General features: G+C 40.8%; 1 protein-coding gene across 2 annotated transcripts in view; it reads right to left on the reverse strand.

Annotated features, from left to right (window-relative positions):
* The window catches only part of NETO2 (neuropilin and tolloid like 2), a 33882-nt gene that overhangs the window by 13285 nt on the left and 1698 nt on the right, over positions 1-18899 (reverse strand). For both annotated transcript variants that reach the window (XR_013226466.1, XM_077309551.1), the window contains exons 2-4: positions 4309-4365; positions 2947-3087; positions 1058-1306 (exon numbers count right to left, since the gene is read on the reverse strand). Coding sequence is in view for 1 of the 2 variants with exons in the window: in XM_077309551.1 (XP_077165666.1) it covers positions 1058-1306; positions 2947-3087; positions 4309-4365 (447 nt within the window). In the remaining variant the exon portion in view is untranslated. The remainder of the gene's footprint in view (positions 1-1057; positions 1307-2946; positions 3088-4308; positions 4366-18899) is intronic.

Genomic DNA, 18899 nt, shown 5'->3' on the forward strand with positions numbered 1-18899 from the left:
ATAAAAGGCTGCTGGTCTTAAAGGTGCCACTGGACTCAAAACTTTTTCCTGCTGTTTCAGATCAACATGGCAGCCCACCTGAATCCGCACTGAAAACTGTTAACAATTAGAAACCGAGCTAGAACATAAAAACACCATAAAACAAATCTTATCAGGCTAGAAGGAGATTGTAATAAATGTTAAAAGATAAATTCTTTAATTAAAAGCCTGAGTGAAAATCAACTTTTTGGCCTGGGGCTAAAAGAAAGTCAAAAGGACAGATTACCCTTCGGCAGGAAAAAGCAGGCCAGCACCACAAAGACAACGGGGCTAAGCCTCACGTATGCATAACACTAATGTCATCTGGGCTCCCTTCCGGCCCTGGTCCATGGCAAGGAAACATGGATTCTTCGGCATTCCCTGCCTTGCCACAGCGGCCATCAGAGGTCCTGTGCACATGGGAAGAGATGGGCCTTGGAGGCCTGGCTCCCCGCTCCACCACCTATGGTATCCCTACGGGGACACGAAACAACCCATTCGGCTTTATGGTGCTGTGGAGCAGAATGGGGTGTTCGTACACCCCCGTGATGGTGGGATAGCGGCATGCCCCCTCTTCTCCCCGCCCCCGGTGGCAGAACCTTCCCAATCTGGAGTTGTGAGTGTGCATGCACAACTCTAGGATGGACCATGTCAGCTGGGAAATGTTGTCCCCATGCACACATGAGAAGTGGCAGTGGCCTAACCACGTGCATAATTGGTTGAGAAGTGCCAAGCGAGTCTCAAGGGGAACGGCATTGCATGAGAGAGGTGCTCCTCCTGGAAAATCCCTACATTCAAGTCTCCAGCTACCATGTAGTAAGCAACCCTGTCTTGTTGTTGATATGGAAAACGACATTTACAAAGTTCATCTTAGTGCAATCAGGAATTAAATATAAAATTTTACTTAAGGGATTTGTATGTGGCTCTCAGTTTAGCAAGAATAAACATCTGTAAGCAGAAAACACCAGAAAAGTTTGATTTCAACACTAATAAGTTCAATAAATTCGTTGTAGAATAACAGAGGAAGATGAAATTTTACCTGGTATAAAGGAATATTTTGCTTTAAATCCCCCTCCTTCTATCTCCTCATCTGATGTAAACTTTATCCACATAAACCTCCCTGTAGATCTAATTAGGGCAGGACTTTTTGGACCACAGTAGCGATCAATAAGTGGGGAGAAGCCAAAAGGTCCATCACGAACCTCCAGGTGATCAAATCGACATTCGAACGAGGGTTCTATATAATAGGGTTCATCAAAGGTCAGTTCTATTCTTTGGCGTGGGGCAGCTGTGAAAAAGTAGAACCAATCCAGGTCAACATAATATTCAGCATCAATTAATAAAAGCAGTTTCTGGAAAGACATGACATTTTAAGCTTCTCAGACCAGGTCGAGAGCTAATTACTAGTACAGTAGCACAAAGATAGCTCTTCATTAATAGAATTTAAATGTTATACAGAACATGCCACAAAATGGCACACATGCTACACACTCCTGAGCGATTTGTTAAGTCATGGCATTATTTTTGAACAGGAAAACTGGTTTGACCAACACTAATAATTTCAATACTACTACTGAAGACATATTTTTATTTGAAAAAGAAAGCTGTGGCTCACAAAATCTTATCCCCTGCCACAAATTTTACTAGACTTTAAAGTGCTACTGGACCCTCTTTTCTACTGTTATAGACAAACACAGATATCCATCTAGATCTACATTTTCATTTGATATAAATCAGTATTTTGAAGTAAAACTTTACATATTACCTTTATTCACATAAATCTCCGATAGTTCCAAATGGGTATTATTGTGATTTAAGAAAAACGGTTCCCATGATATTTCTGATGAATTTTTTTTTAAAGAGGTGCACACCTTGCTCCAGCCCCTCCATCTAGGATTGAATTCTGCATTTCCCCCCTGAACAATACCTATCAATTTAGTCCATTTTTACCTTGCCCTTCTTTCAAGGACCTTACATTGGTGTGCCCAGACCTCCCTTCTTTAGACCATTTTGAATAATTCAGACTGTTTCCAACCCACTACTGCAGCACTCAACAAGAGGGAGGAAATGACATTAGAACAGAATACTTTCTTCAGAATCAAGGGTGGAATACAAACAGAGAAGCAACGGCTTGCTGGACTGTACCACCTAATTCGCCATTTTGTCTTTGACATAAATTAGGAACCTTTGAGAAGTTTACAGGAAAAGCACGGATGGCAACAGCTGCCTCTCCGCATGCAGCAGCATCAGCGGTGGGATTCTGTTTAAGTACCATGGCTAATGACTATTGAGAGGCTCACCCTTAGCAAACTAGTCAAGTTCTTTTAAAGTCATTAAACAAGGAAGTGTGTTCACTATACTCAACCCCAGAGAAATCTCTATGAAGGGCCCGGTGGATTGTCACAACTCCTATCTTCATGTCCCCTTCTGCCAAGGAGGACATACACAACAGCAATGACATATGAAGAGGACCTTGGAAAATGGTAAGATGAAAGACCAGTAGTATGAAGGGAATGCAGATTTTCATAGACATTAACGTATACCGGAAGGCCCAGAAAAGGGAATATCGAGTAGCACAGCTAAAGTATTGCCAAGCATATCCTAAAATGCTACAGGCCTCTTAGAACTAATGTCAGGATTTAAAGCTACCAGGATGTTTATCCTATGAATGCAAAAACACACTTGCATTATATATTTAATGGCACTCTGGATCGGTAAATGTCATAATTTTTGTCAGCTGCAGTGGAATCAATGCTGGTGTTCCACTCTTGGACAAACTGCCTAAGAGCACCAGTCAAATGTTTGCCGATGTTTTCTCAAGTGTATTTTATTCAGAAGTAGCAATACTGTGTTTAAAATTGGGGGGGGGGGGAGTTCTATTCATATCCCCAGCAATCAAAGTATCGACATACAAATGAATTTCAATACCTTCCAAAATATAGACACACTCCTGATTGGGCGGATACAAATTAGGGAAGTTTGGTGATGTGAAGTGTCCTCCATTGCTTGTTCTTACCCATTCACTACACTGGGAAGATGCCATGCGGCTGCCTCCGATATTCTGCCCACCTTTTTGAAGAAAACACAAACACACAATGAATGGCTGCTCCTGGAAACAGACAAGGGGGAATCACTTCTGAACATCTCTTGGTTTGATAACCACTTGGGGTTGCTGTATGTCAGTGGCCACTTGATTGCCAATACGTACACATGGCCCTAAGACAGGTTATATGAGGAACAGAAGAGCCTCTTGTGGCGCAGAGTGGTAAGGCAGCAGACATGCAGTCTGAAGCTCTGCCCATGAGGCTGGGAGTTCAATCCCAGCAGCCGGCTCAAGGTTGACTCAGCCTTCCATCCTTCCGAGGTCGGTAAAATGAGGACCCAGCTTGCTGGGGAGTAAACGGTAATGACTCGGGAAGGCACTGGCAAACCACCCCGTATTGAGTCTGCCATGAAAATGCTAGAGGGCGTCACCCCAAGGGTCAGACATGACCCGGTGCTTGCACCGGGGATACCTTTACTTTACCTTTTAGGAGGAACAGAACACTTGTTTCAAGAAAAAGAATTTCACTTTTTAAATGCTGCTACTCTTTCATTGTTAGGACAACAGTTCCAGGAAAGATGCAGGATATTATCTTGATAAGGTGGGCAATGCTGTAGGGGTACTGTCCTTAAAAAACCTGGATCACTACAGGACTTTTTAAAGATATACTAGGTTCTTGAGAAATGTCTAGGTTTCTATAATCTTTCAGCCTTTTTATAAAGTTAGAATTTAGCCAGGTTTTTCTCCATATGTTACTGTCTTAGATGGAAGAAAAGGGGCTGAACAGTAATTTGTTCTTCCTCTCAGGCCCTCCAAAACAACAGGCATTTAAAATGTGGGAGGGGGAGAAAAGTCAGTCATCCAATGCGCAAACACATCATATGGAACACTCAGTGCAAATTCATTTTCAAGCAAGCAAGCCAAAAGCCAGGATGATTTCTTCCTACTCAGGGAGCAATTAACACTATTGCATTGTGAGGGGGGGGGAAATCAATTAGCATAGCCCTTTAAAGTCAACATTATACGAACATATGTTCAACAGAGAGCTATTTCTTCATTCAGAATGTTATCAGTTTGTTAAACGGATTTCAAAGTTCTTGGTATTTTAATTATTTTCTATTTTTTTTCTAAATTAGCAACTTATTTTTCTTGGTTTGCTTGAAAGAAACAAAAATTCTGAACTTAATTTTTTTTAATGTACAAACATGAATTACAGTGCTTTACCCAAAGAACTTCTTGTACTGTACCTTGAGTCTTCTGAGCCACAGCAATACCTTCCACAACCAGTATAGTTATTAAGAACACTGGTGAGAAAAAATCAAAAACATCATTAAGGTATAGATGTATAAATGTAACAAAAGCCACAAGTCCTCATCTGTTACATTTCTGTTCATCTCAGGGAGTAACGTTTCAGACTCAACCTTAATATTCATTAAAGTACTAGATTTTCCCTGCTGTAACATAATGGACACATGACTGCATTTTTTTCTTGATACCAATGTATTTCCATTAAGATCCTCTCCCTCATATCTCACTTTTTGGGATAAGCTAGATAGTTGTGTGGTTTGTCTCATTAAGGATTTATTTCAAGTACAAAATACATTTGTTGCCGGAATGATATTTCATAATTGGTATCATCTATCTATGAAAAGATTAAAATAATCTTATCATGATTTTATAAACATCAAGAGAGAAATATTGTTGGTCCTTATAATAGTTTTTTAAAAATGAATTAAATAGTTGCCATTTTATTATTTTTGAAAATGTTATTGTTTCCTGAACTCATGTAGTGAGAATGAAATACATCATATGATTTCTATTTTTGTTGGATAGTCTGGTGTTTTCCATCTTTCTTCAAGCTCTACTTGAGTCATCATTATATTTAAACTCAATTTAACATCACCTTCAGCTGTAACATATTTTAGATATTTCAATGACAAAATCATGTAAGCTTTATATCATTTTTCTAAACCAGTTTAACTTCAGGGTCATAGGCATCAGCAATTTATAAAATCTTCTTTTAGACTACTACATTTCCAACAAGTCAGGTTAGAATAATATGTTTTATTTAATCTGGAAGGTATCAAGTATCTATACAAGACCTTCAATGAAACTTTTCATATTTGATTGTATGAAGTCGTATTATAAACTACCATTTCTTTTCCTGTATCATTCCAAGATCTTTGAATCCCACCTCATCTAAAACGTTACAAGTGGCAATTGTAAACTGTTTGCTGACAGTGTAGTTATGTCCCCTTAGATTGCCTCTAAAATACAGTGAGTTACAATAATAGTTCTTCAGCTGAAGTTACTGTTGGCTTGTATTTATAACTAATTCAGAAAATGTATTAAATTCTCTTCATGGGAAAATAGAGGATGGCTGATTCCACCACAAACTTCTCTGCTGACATCCTTATTAACTGAAAAACAAAACTATGAATATCCAGGCCATTCCCAATACCAACGCTTCCGAAATATGAACGGCACTGAACAAAAACAATGGGATGGAAGTACATATTCATCCATCATGCTAATTATAGGAAAATATTCAAATGTACACTTGCAGTTTTCCTTTTCTATGATGTATCTATTTCCCCTCCAGTTTTCTGAAATACTTCTCTGTTCTGCCTCCGCTTACCTACAGACACCTGTTCTGTACTCGAAAATTATCAACAGCACTGTTATCATCCAGACACATGGGAAGGAATCTCCCCTAGAGGTTAAACTAGGACTTAAACATCTTTCAACCCAAGCCTGAAACACCCAACATGTCCATTTTGTGGATGCCAATGTGCCAATATTCAATTAACACATAAGCATCCACTTATACCAAACCCCTACCAACTGCTGCACATATATTTACACACTTCCAGTTACCAGACCGAGCATATCACACAATCCCTTAATCACAGCCAAGCACTGTATTCCAATCATATTAGATCTGAGTTCTTGAACGGGGACTTCATGCCAGAAGGATCAACAAATCATCCAGGCTCATCATGCTACCAGGCAGGTCCAAGAAAGAACAACAGAACGCCACATCACCTACGGTTACCTTCTTAAACCAGATCATTACCTAAATTGTCTACAGCCCATCCCAGATAGTGATTATCCCCCTCACTCAATGAGCCACCCAACAGAGACACAAACCCAAGGATCAGACCCTACAACAAAACAAGATGCTTCAGCCTTGAAGTCCATATATACACAGGCAATTCTGTGACAGGAACTAAGACTATCAAACAGTACCATCTTCACCCACTTGCTCATGACTCCAATACAGGGATTCCCAGCCAGGGGTTCTTGAGAGCTCTGGAGGCAGTCTGCGGCATTTCCCCTCCTGTCTTAATGAATTCAAGCCACAAGCTAGGGTACCGGACACTTCCATTATTCCCCTCCCCCCTCCTGTGTAAGAGTCGTGGTGGAGCCTGGAAGGGGGTGGAGCCTGCATGCCCGCTCCCACCTTAAACCGTGTACTGGGACCCTCATAGTCCTCCTCGAGTCTGTCTTTTAACATGGGTGGTGGGCATGGCAAGGAGGTGTGGCCAGCTAACATCACTTCCAGGGTTCCTCAAAGCCTGAAAAATTATTTCAGGGCCTCCTCTGTGGTCAAAAAGCTGAAAAAGGCTGCTCCAATATAATGAAGGCCACCATGTATCAACAATACTCTCCTTTCTACATAGGATAAACAGGCAAATCCCCATGCAAAAGAATAAATGGATAAATCTGACTTTATAAAGTACAATATTCAGGAACCAATAGTTGAACATTTCTATCTTACAAATAAATTGTTGCTGGACTAACAGTTATCATTCTTCAACAAAAATTCTTCAAAGTTGGATTCCAGCATTACCCCTTGGAATTCATTAAGAGGTTCATACTGTCCCCACCTGAATAAACAGGGATTTGGGATTTCTGAGCCACTATAGTTGATATTAGCAAAATCTGTGATTCCCTCAACATTACAGGCATTAACAAATGGATTTTCTTGATTAGTTTTTTTATTTTTACTAATTATAATTATATTTCATGCTGTACTTGTTGTATTTGATGCCCCATGGAGCCTGCTGATTATTTTCTCATATTTCTTATGTAAGGTGTCCTTAGTGAGTCCCTGCAAGTTTATACAGGAATAAAAATGTGTTCATTTTTAAAGTGTGACAAGGCTTCTGCATTATTACTAATTGATTTTCCCCATGCCTTCTAATTAAAACAATTCTAAGTGGCTATGATCAAAGAAAAAAATCGATCAAATTCTGTATGCAGTAATATCTCTCTATTAAAATATCAGTGGCCAATAATCAGTTAACTCTGGAATTCACTGTAATCCATCATATAATCCATTTTAATCCAATAGTTTAAATAACTGTCTTTTTATAGTAAAAAAGTTATGATTTGTTTCTTTCACAATAAATCTAACATATATATATAGAATGATGATTTCAGCATCTTAGTTTCTGTCCCAAGGTCATGGTGGATATAAGTCACTCAAGGAAACTGCAGTATCTCTGGACTCGCTGCGGAAAGTTGTAATTGTTTCCTTCCAGTTTATCATTTGTTATATCTGTGACTTCTGCGATCCTACCAGACTCCAAAAAATAAAACTTCCCTGCATCACACACCAATTCCCTATGCAAAAACGAACTCTTCTCTAAGTTCCCGTTCATTTTCTCTCCCAGTGTGATCACTAGAAGAAACCACAGAGAGAAAACCAACAAATTGTGGCCTTGGTTGATGTAGAATGCCCAGGGGAGAGAGAACAAACCAGAAATTCCAGAAGGGCCCTCAATGGAGCAAAAGCTATCCAAGTGTACAAGTAACAGAGAAGCTGACTGCACCTGATGGACTTCTAGCAAATTCTCATTGTACTTTCTCCTCACCTTTTTGCACCATAGAAATTTTTTTTTTTAACATTTCATTCAAAGTGTGACTTTATGCAGTTTTAATCAAAAATAGTACTGAAAGCATGCTCTTTTTTGTCATTAAGAAATAGGATACATGACCATTGGTGAGGGACAAGGGTTTGTGGATGTTAAAAAACATTAGATGGCTTTCATTGTGACACTGCAGCTCTCAATAATTAAGCCCCTCCCTTTTTTTTTCAAGAACACAATTCTTGTGTGTTCTGTTGTTTATCAGTGGTCTGTTGTAAAACTCTTGAAAAATGCCTGAGCTTCCAACTTAGTGCAAAATTCAGCACATTCATGCCAGGAAAAAAAGAAAAGGAAGTTAAACAGCAGCAAAATGTTAAGTGATTCATACTGGGTCCTTGGTATGAAGTATCTTTGAGCAAAGCTTTTACATTCCAAGATTTTAAAGCCTTAGTATTGGTGTGTGATTTTGTTGGTATTATCACCTCCCCTCTAAAAACCAAGCAAACACTGACCCAGTTCTCAACCTCCAAAAGCCACAGAGAGCAGGTGATTAAGGAAAATCACAATGACTCAAAGCCGCTGATATACCAACAGTGCTTCATGTCTAACCCAGTACTGTTTTGGAGCAGTGAGCTAAGGCATCGAAGGAGGGAAACTTAGAGATCTGAGTAAAATGCAGTTGCTAGGGCACCAGCAACAGTCCGTCAACCATGCAAGATCTGTGACTTGCCAATGGAAACTGTGTACCAGCCATTCAGAATGCCAAATCTGGAAGCAATAGGAATAGCAGTCTCTTCCGAATGTCTTTTATGTGAGCTTTTCACAACCGGAGGCTAAGCAACAACTGAAATTGTGAAGATGTGCTTTTGGTTGACAATTATTTGCTTCTACAGCTCTAGATCTTGATCCCTAAACAGCAGGTACCACATGGATCTGTATTAACCAATTAATTCTGAAAGTGTAGAAAGTGGAAGTGTAGACTGCCCCGACCAGCCAGCCTCTCCTTATCTCATCAGATCTTGTAAGTTAAACAGGGTCAGTCCTGGTTAGTATTTGGGTGGGAGACCACCAAGAAAGTCCAGGGCTGAGGCACAGAGGCAGGCAATGGCAAGTCAGCTAATACTACAGAGAATGTCCTCTCAATTGTGGTTATCCACTGGAAATCATCTAGTGTTGAAACACAGCAAAGCTAGTCTGGAAATGATTTTCATTTTAAGGACCTTAAGATTATCCTGGTTCATAGCCTTAAAAGTCAAAACCAACAAGTTCCATTGAGGCCAGACTGGACAGTGGGGAGCAAAGACGATACAAATAAGGAGAGAGATCACTCCCACAGGTTTGTCACAACGAAAACCTACGGTCGCATCCTGGACTAGCCATGGCTTCCGAGCACTCTTCATTTTGACCCCATTATGGTACCCTGGTCAGAATGCCACTGTGTTATTGGTAAGTCACAGCTGGATGATCCTCTAAGAAAAGAATTCAACTGGGGAGCTATCTGAACTGGTTAAAAAAGCACCCCTGGCCACTCAGAAGCAACTCCTGGAACACTCCAGGTTACAACAGACGTATAATAAAAACAACACACTGTATTAAATCCAGTAGCATCCCTATACTGTGAACATTGTTTTCAGGGGAGATGTAACCCCATCTGATGAATGCACTACAGCAGTTCCTGGCTGACTCATATTTCCAACCAGCAGCATCTCGGTTTTGCAGAAGGACAGGATGGCAATTGAAGGCACCAAGCTGTATACTCAGCAACACCAAGAATACCGTAGCCTTTCTTTCATCTACCTTGTGTCTCCTTATGAGTTCATTTTACAAAGAGGAGGAAAAGAAGAATCAGATTAGGAACAGATCAATAAAATACTATAATCAGTCCACTAAACAAAAATATTTGGGAGCAACTTTTTCTACCCTGGATTAATACATTAACTATCTGCTTCCGCTTTCCCTCTCTTCTCAACAGAATCTGTACATGATCTTGCAGACAACTGCATTGGCTTTTTTTGTTCCCTTGGGAAATTCATTCGTCAGCTGACGCATTGTAATAGGCTGTGGTCCCATAGCAGCTTGTGAGGTCATGCAAATTATGTTAACATTCCTAAAGTCATCCTTGCCGCTTTGGTCAGACAACAGGTTAGATTCTACACTAACCCTTAAAATCCCCATATGCACCATAGATTCCAATTTCATTAGTATTGATGTACAGCAAAGTATGAGTTCCCAGCAGACGGTATTCCATCTGCTACAGATGGCTAACTGCTTTTCATCACTGCTGACCTACTATGGACATTGAACAGGCATCATAAAGGAGGAAATCTTATTTTCTAATATTGGTCCCCCGGGCACTGCTGCACTACTAATTGGTTATCACCACCAAAGACACGTACATTTCAGTCAGATCCCAGTTTCTGGGTACTGCAGATATAGATCAAACAGTTTTACTGACGTGAAGAACATGAGAACCTTCACAATTCCAAACCATGGCAAGACCAAGAGTAGGCATTTAATAAAGGGTAAGTAACCATGTCTTCCCACTGAGAGACTGACCATATTGGGTCATGTAAACCAGGGGTAGTCAATTCCCATGGACTACAATTCCCAGCCCCTATCAGCATTTGCTGGCAGGGGCTCATGGGAATTGTAGTCCATGGACATCTGGAGGAGCACAGGTTGACTACCCCTGATGTAAACCCTGTGATAGGTAAATTGAATTAATAGATCACCTTGACACATGGTGATCCAGGTTCAGAAGAATTCTGATTATGGAATTCCTCTCAAGGCAGATCCATAGAGTATTATTTGCTTCTATTTTTCAAATGCCGGGCTATACATACCCTTCAAGTTTATAACCTAAATGGCTGGTTCTGGCTCTTCCTCCTGGCACCTGTTCTGATTTCCATTTAGGTTTTGCTAATTAAATATTGTTTCAGTTAGAACTGTGAGCCACCTCAAAGCCTATGGAAGAAAGGTGAGATAAACATCCTTCAAACTAAATAAAAAGTGAGAGCCACCAGGTTAAATAAAAAGTGAGACCCACCAGGACAAGACTGCTGTTCCACAGATTTCTGCCCTAGGCTTTGAGAATTCTAGAGGGAAAAGCAGCATCGCTGCCTGTAAGAAACACACTGCTCCATGTTTTTAGTCCATCCAGATACCTACATTTATGGACAGCTGCTCTCTCCAGGCTGGATAGATAGAAGCATACAGGGGCAGATCTTTCCACTCATCTATGTAGCCAAACCATATCGAGGGAAATCTGTGCATAATTTTATGGCTGTAGTTCCTTTGGCATCTAAGAAGTATAGCGAGGGTGGATGGCACCAGCAGTTCTGTTGGTGCAGTGTTTTTTTGTTTTGTTTTTAATGCTTGTCTCTATATTTTCTGTGCGCTTTGAAGATAAGAAGGCAGAGTAGATAGTTATCTGTTCCCTGATGTTCTTGGAACTGGACAGGAATTCCTTTCTATCAAGCTGGTAGGCCAATGTGTTCTGCAGAGGGGCTCTGAATCACTTTTCTAGCTGAGCTGTGCATCTGGTTCTGTGGAGTTGTGATTTGGTTGGAAACCATACACCATGATTCCGGAGGCTCCCCTTGCTTTGATTCCTTTATACAGCTTCAGGCATCATCTCAGATGCCCAGAGTGCCACAGCCATGGAACATGCACAAAAAAATTGTACATTTGTTCTGTAAACTTTACATAGACCTTGAATTGTTTCAATTCATTTTTTCTGGTGCACTTCCATGAGAATGGGTGCCTTACAGGTGGTACAATAAAGAGAAACTGAGGCCCAATCTAAATGTGATAGGGCAGGAGCCATATGTACTTATGCACATGTCTGCCTTGCTCATGTATAAAGCAGCAACTAGAAGGGGGGGGGGTGAACTATTTATTTTTAACCACAGGGAGCATATGTGTGAGAGAAATTCCACAGCCTCTCACCTTACCTTGCTGCATTTCATTGCTTGGGGCATTCTTCTCCTAACCCAGATCCAATAACAGAAAACAGATAAGGATGGAGATCAAGAGCTTGAATTGTCTATAACAAGGTAAACTGGGAAAGGTGGAGATTCCCCCACTGGAGTCCCCCCAACCTGTTTATATGCAAATAAGATACAATGGGGTAGAAACAGATGAGGTTGCCTCCAGTGCATCTACTTTGGCCCTAAGATATAAGAAAAATAAAAAGATTTTCTGCTTGACAGAATTATTGCTAGGATGAGTGAAAAAAGAGCAAGTGATGAACAACCTTAACACTGCATTCAGCTTTTACAAGTAAGAAGATGGACTCAATTTCAAATCTGGACAAGGTCTTTTGGACAACATCATCTTCTGTCTCACACAACATGTACAGGCTTCATATCAACCTCCTGTAGGGACGTTCAGTCACTGATTTGTAGGTATGGCTTCACAAAATTTTAAACCACCTAGAATCCCCCATCACAAACATCCAAGCCTTTTATCAATAGGCTAATTCAACACTTTAGACAGCCAATCACTTCCAACTGACAGTGATAAGTCTATTTACTATGGCTGACCCTTTATTGTATGCTTATTTTAAGAGAAAGGAAAAGAAAAATCAATGAACATCAATGCTTGCTCCTGTGGTACCAGCTTTTTTTCACATTCTGAATTAAGAGGAAAAACAAAAGAGACCACAGGCTACATATTTCAGTGCTACTATCCAGCAATTTCACTTCTTTTCCCTGCTGCAGCTACAAAAACAAGCCTCCTGGAGGATTTAGAAAATCTGATTGGTTTTCACGAAAGCTCATGTTGATTCTATAAATAGTTGAGAGCCCTGTGTATGGGTAGAAGAAAAGCGTACCAGAGCAGCATGGCTAAGTAGCAGATAAGCAGGCAATTACAGCAGATAAAGCAGCTAGGCATTTGGGCTTCTGTAGGCCAATTCTCCAATCCCATTCATTTTTTAAAACATTCATTTCCACTATGTCCTTCTCTGTCTGCATCTTTCTCCCCTCTCCTAGATGGTAATTTCCCCCCTAATTCTGGAGGCACTGAAAAAAATCTTCTGCCATTTTCTCCCATGACAGGCAATAACACAAGAGAAAAAGAAAGTTTAGTGAAGTAATAATTAAGTACTGTTCTTTTAAAGAAACAAAAGTGATGGCCTGAGTGCTAGAATGCCACTCCAGATCTAAAAATATCTGAAAGGATATCAAACTTGTCCAATGCCATCTTTGTCAAACCCCATATTAAGGCAAGTATCTTCTCACTTAATATTTGGCAGAAGGCAAAGCTCAGCAGACAGGATTTCTCCAGGGATGGAGCTGTGGCCAACTGGATCGCTGTTCTGTCCTGGGCTGTACAGCAGGTAGGGAAAAACTGAGGCAAGGTACAAGGGGGGGAATGAAACTAAGGTACGAGTTCAAGGTAGAGGCATTCTCACTTTTTTCACCCATCACAAAATACAAAAACACATTACTGGGTTAGTCCCCTCAACCTCGGAGACTTATTTTATCATTTATAAAACTGGAGCTTTTGCTTCACTTTTTGAAGGAAAAAGTGTACACTCCAGAGCTCTCCCCCTCAGCCTCCTGTGCTCACAGACATGGAACAGTGATTGTCCTCTGTGAACATTAGGGTTGCTCCTGCCAGCTTGATCCTCACCTTCCTTTTCTAGAGCCCACCAGCAGCTTTACTATTAGCCACTTATAATCCCCTTTAACTGAGAATTGTGGGTACTTAGAGGAACCTGGAAGAACAGCAGAGAAGCAGGTATCTACTACTCATTTAAGGAAAATATCCATAATTTGGGAGGGAGAAGCTGGTTAGAAGAAGCTACAGAGCTCTGCCCCAAATAATTCACAGAATACACAAGGAATTGGCAACAGGTCTATAGAAGTCATCAGTAAACCACCTATTAGTAATGATTTCTTTGAGGTCTCAATTTGAAATTGAGCCAGTATGGTGTACAGAGGTTAAGAGCGGCGGCTTCTAATCTGGCAAGCTGGGTTTGATTCCCCCACTCTTCCACATACAGACAGCTGGGTGACCTTGGGCTCATCACAGTTGTGATAGAGCTGTTCTGACCAAGCAGTGATATCAGGGCTCTCTCAGCCTCACATACCTCGCAGGTTGTCTTTGTGGGGAGAGGAAAGGGGAGAAGCTATTGTAAGCAGCTTTGAGGCTCCTGGCAGATTAAAGTGGCATATAAAAGCCAACTCTTCTTCCTCTAGATTCAGAGCCAGCCTTGTTAGAAAAAAGAAAACTAATTGAGATGACATTCTAGAAAGGTTAGCTTGGTGTGGCAAAACAAAGTCTGATAGCACCTTAAATACTAACAAATTTATTGCAGCCACTTCACACTTCTTTTCTACACTGGAATAGCTTGTGTGGTTAAGAAGAAAAAGAAGAGTTGGTTCTTGTATGCAGCTTTTCTCTACCAGGAGTCTCAAACCTTAAATAGTTAAGAGTACTGGTGTTTTGCACAGGAAAATCCAGTTGCAAAAGTACTGGCCAAAGAAATCATGGCCATGTGATCCTCACCTTGATAGGCTGAGGAGATTTTACAATGGTCAGTGGAGGCCTATTACAGCTCATTTCAGAATGGAGGCACATGGTCTCTGCTTGCAGTCTCAGAATCTAGCGAGCCTTCAGAGAGTGGGAAATCTTTTAAATTAATTCCACTCAACGCAGCATTAGCTTCCATTTCAAGTTCTCTCTATATGCCTCCAAGGAAACTGTAAAAAGGAATCAGACAGCTTCATGTCCCAGAAAATAAAAGGCCTAGCAACAAAATACACAAAACTCTTTTACAGTTGACAGTTGGGAGGGCAGTATTACTATTTGAGAATTGGGCTCAGGTGGAAAAGCAGAAATGCAGCCTACAGTATCCCCACACAAATGAATGGTCCTATTTCAACAAGTAGGGCTCTCAAGAGCTTGAGGAGAAAGCAATTCAGTTCTCTGTTTTGTTTGTGCAGGAAATTATTCATGAAACAGTAATAAAGATGCTACAGTAGACAGTATGCATCCAGACGGATCGGCATGCTTACACCTATTTGTTATTCAATGCCAACGATGGAATGTCCAGGATCAAAATATAAGAATACAGTGAAGTTTGAGCTTATGGATTAAAAAATAATGTTTTGCTGCCCAATTGAGGTTTAGTATCTAAATAGGAATTAAGAAATGGCAACTTGATCAAAGATACTTTGGCTCCATGGGAGTCTGAAATGAAGTCTGTCTTCCTCAGACCTAGCAACAAGCAACCTAAAGTCTGGAGGATTTCTTCCCAGCATTCTTGGATGAGAAATGTAGGATTACAAAAGGCCAGTTTACAAATGAACTCTGGTACAAGAGGATCATTACTAGGCTGATCCTGCACTGAGCAGGGGCTGGACTAGATGGCCTGCATGGCCCCTTCCAGTTCTATGATACTATGATTCACCTGGGAAGCTCTTCCACACACAGTGCAATGGAACGTTTCAATTTTCTCCAGTCATAACAGGACAAGAAATATATTTAAAAACAAATAAAGGAGTTGATGGGTAGTTGCCTTTTGCAAGTAAGAAGAAACATCAAGAAAACCAAAGTGGCTCAGAAAGCTAGGGTTTAGCGGAATAAGGATTTTACACTCTACTTGTAATCATAACATGACTGCGATGTTAACCTTTCAATAGTGAGAAATTAATCAATCAATGCAATTATCTATAGATTTCAGAGGGAAAAGGAGTAAGACTAAATGCTCATTTTATAGGCATCACCTTGTTTAATTTGCAGAATTTCATGTCATAACCTGGCTACATAGGTATAAATCAACCATGTGATAAATAACCAGGGTCTGTTCATGACATCCACGTAAAAATAATTTCAGACAGAAGCTCAGCTGAGCAAAACATCAATACTTTAACAGAAATAAGGTCAAAGCAAAAAATAAAACCCAGTTATGAATATTTTAAAAGTTAGCTTGAATATTGCTAGTGGCTTGATGAGACAAACTAGACAAAAACATAGACGCACTAATAAACACCACGACCTAGATACATTTATATATACTAATAGTCCGTATCTATTTCCTCCATACAATTAACAATTTAGTCTTGAATTGTTCAATAATGCAATTGTACATTCACAGATTCCAGGTCTATGCTATGCTGTTTTCAGAGGAATGTTTAAAAGTCCACATAAATATGCACTTAAAACTCTCTCCCCCACCAACATACAATGAAATACAACATAATCACATGCAATATTGACACAGTAGCTTTCAATATTACTAAACAACAGCAGTAAAGCTTTCTGGTTCATAGGAGGAATATGTGAATGAGTATAAATAAATGATGGGATGAAAATAAACTTTGCAACCGACACACCATAAGGGGTCAGCCTTGTACAAGAGGCACAGTCCTTTCTAGCTGCAATGTGTATCTGCCTGCTCCCTTTATGAGGAAAAAAGAAACATGGGGAACAACTCTTCTCTTCCCACCCACCCCCGTCCCCGAATATTTTAACAAACGATGCAAGAATTTTTGGTAGCTCTAGAGCACATGGAGGATGCAAATCCCCTGGCCCATTCATGCTAGGGAAATTTTGAAGAGACATACTAGTATATACGGTGCAAAAGTCTCAGATGAAGCCTTCTTTTAATCATTTGAATCTCGGAGGGTAAAATAAATGTCAATAAAAAGATGAATGAGAATAGAAGTCCGAAAAGCTGCAACACTGAATTTTTGTCATGTTTAAGAGGACAGTTGTTTGCACTTATGGAGGATGCTGATAAATGAGTGGAATTACAGAGAAGTAACATATCCACGGTTGCCACCAGCACAGCTAAGGAAGCAGCCTTTGATTTTCTTCATATTTCCTTGATTCTCTGCACAGTCACCTGCTCCAGTGTCATCTGCTTCCTGCCCTCTTCCCTGTCTCCACCGCTGTCCAGTTTCAATAAAAATTACATCTCCTATAATCTACAGCTCTTTGAGAGTCAACAACAAGACATAGTAGGTAGTTAGCGAGGGATCCAAGGTGTCACCTGGACCATCTTTGTTGGCAGTGCCACTGAATCAGCACCCATCCAATGGGGGGAGGAGGAGAGACCAGCTTCCAGGGTCTTCTTTGAATCTTCCTCTCAATCACTATTCTGGGAAACAAACTTTTTCAGCACTCCAGCTGAAAAACACCATCTGAAGCACTATCAGATGGACCGAAGGAACCAGAGCCCCTGATCACCTTTGTATCTCGTGAAGGGAGCTTTGGTTCTTGAAAGATTATATTCTGGAAACCCTGATGATCTCTTAGGATGCTACTGGACTCAAGTCCAGCTTTACAGCAGACCAACACGACTACCCTAGAAGCTCATCTCAGGTAGTCAGATGCAGCTGAACTGGGGGGAAGCAAGGAGTTTTCAGGACTCAGTGGTCCTGACTAGCTATGGTAGAGCATTTGTAACACTTGAGATTGCAAATACAGGATCTGCCATGGAGCCCCCCCCCTTACTGAAGCAAAGGAAAATCTGGGTGATTGGTTTACACTGGCAAGCCCCAAGGAGGCAAAAGTTTTTAAACTGAAGAGGCACCTTGCAAACCTCTTCCTTCAACAGATGAAGGTTAACTGGCCAGGGATCTCTTGGCACAGACCTTTGCCCATTAAGCTTCCACGGTGACTTCGAATTTAGGTCAAGCCTTAATCTTAGCAAGGGGAGAGTAAGCAAAAGAGGGTATCCTGCTTACCCCCTGTGGAACATTGGATTTAGGATCCCTTGCTGTGGGCAAAAGCTTCTCCAAGATGTCTGCAGGGCACCAGCTGCTCTGAACTGCTAAACGGAAGCCTGCTGGGGGACACAGTGGTCTTTGTTTCCTGGATGTGTGGGGCATCCCCCCCTTTCCTGGGGAAGGAGGAAGAGGGGAGGGAAAAGGAAGCATACAAATGAAGAAATCCCAGGTGTATTATGGGGGAGGGAGGATCTGTTTTCTTTCTTTCTCTGTCTGCTTCCTTTCTTTTACGGCCATGTTCAGAAATCTCCATGTGCTATGCTGGGAACCGTATATATGTGGGGATGTCAGGTCTTAGGCAGCTAAGAGATGAACTGCAGAAGAAATCTGTAAGTTAACTAAAAGGGAGCAAAGTGCAAAGGACCCACCCTGTACCATGCCCCCTCCCCTAAAAGGGCAGTCTCTTTTCCCTACACTGTGACTGGGACAGCACAGCAACAAAACACCCACTGCCCCTCTTTCTTCCAGATGTCAGATTAAGGGAATTAACCCGTTTTGGGGGGGGGGCTTGAAAAAAACCAGTGTCTTCTCCCACCCCCAATATGGAGATGTATTTAAGTGTTAAGTACCCATTCCTCCAGCAGAAAGGTAAAGAAAGCTAACCCTTTCCACTCTTCTCTACACTCATTATTACTCAATGATAGCCTTAAGTGTTGTTATTGTTATTAAGTAAATTGATTGCCCATTCTTAAGGGCCGTTATTACAACTACTAAGCACATCACCAAGTTCTATTATTACACATTATTATTGAGCATTAGAGCTGCTATTAAGTCCAGCTATCGCATATTACTATTACACATCCCCAAGTACTATTTTTGCCAACCAATATTGCATTATCACGTTACCATCAGAGACTACTTTTGCATATGATTACAAAGTGTAGCATCACAGGTTCCTTATTAAAACATTTATATCTCGCCTTTCTTCCTGCTTCACGGGGCTTACACTGATTAACCACTATACGACTTACTATGAATAAGCACTATTTTGAGGGCATCATCACTAGGTGCGATTATGATGAATTAGTACGGCATCCCGAGTTATTAGCAAACATTTTTGCCTCCGTGTTCTCTCTCTCTAAATGCGACCACTGCGTGCAAAGGACCGTACAGCAGACACCTAAGTGCTATTTCTGCCCATCGCTGCAGTTAACAGCGTTTGCATACGCTTCAGAAGTACAATTGTTGCCCATCGTCGCAATCATTAAGGGATGCAAACAC

Source organism: Paroedura picta, chromosome 14 (assembly GCF_049243985.1).
Source record: "Paroedura picta isolate Pp20150507F chromosome 14, Ppicta_v3.0, whole genome shotgun sequence".
In the NCBI taxonomy this organism is placed as follows: domain Eukaryota; kingdom Metazoa; phylum Chordata; class Lepidosauria; order Squamata; family Gekkonidae; genus Paroedura; species Paroedura picta.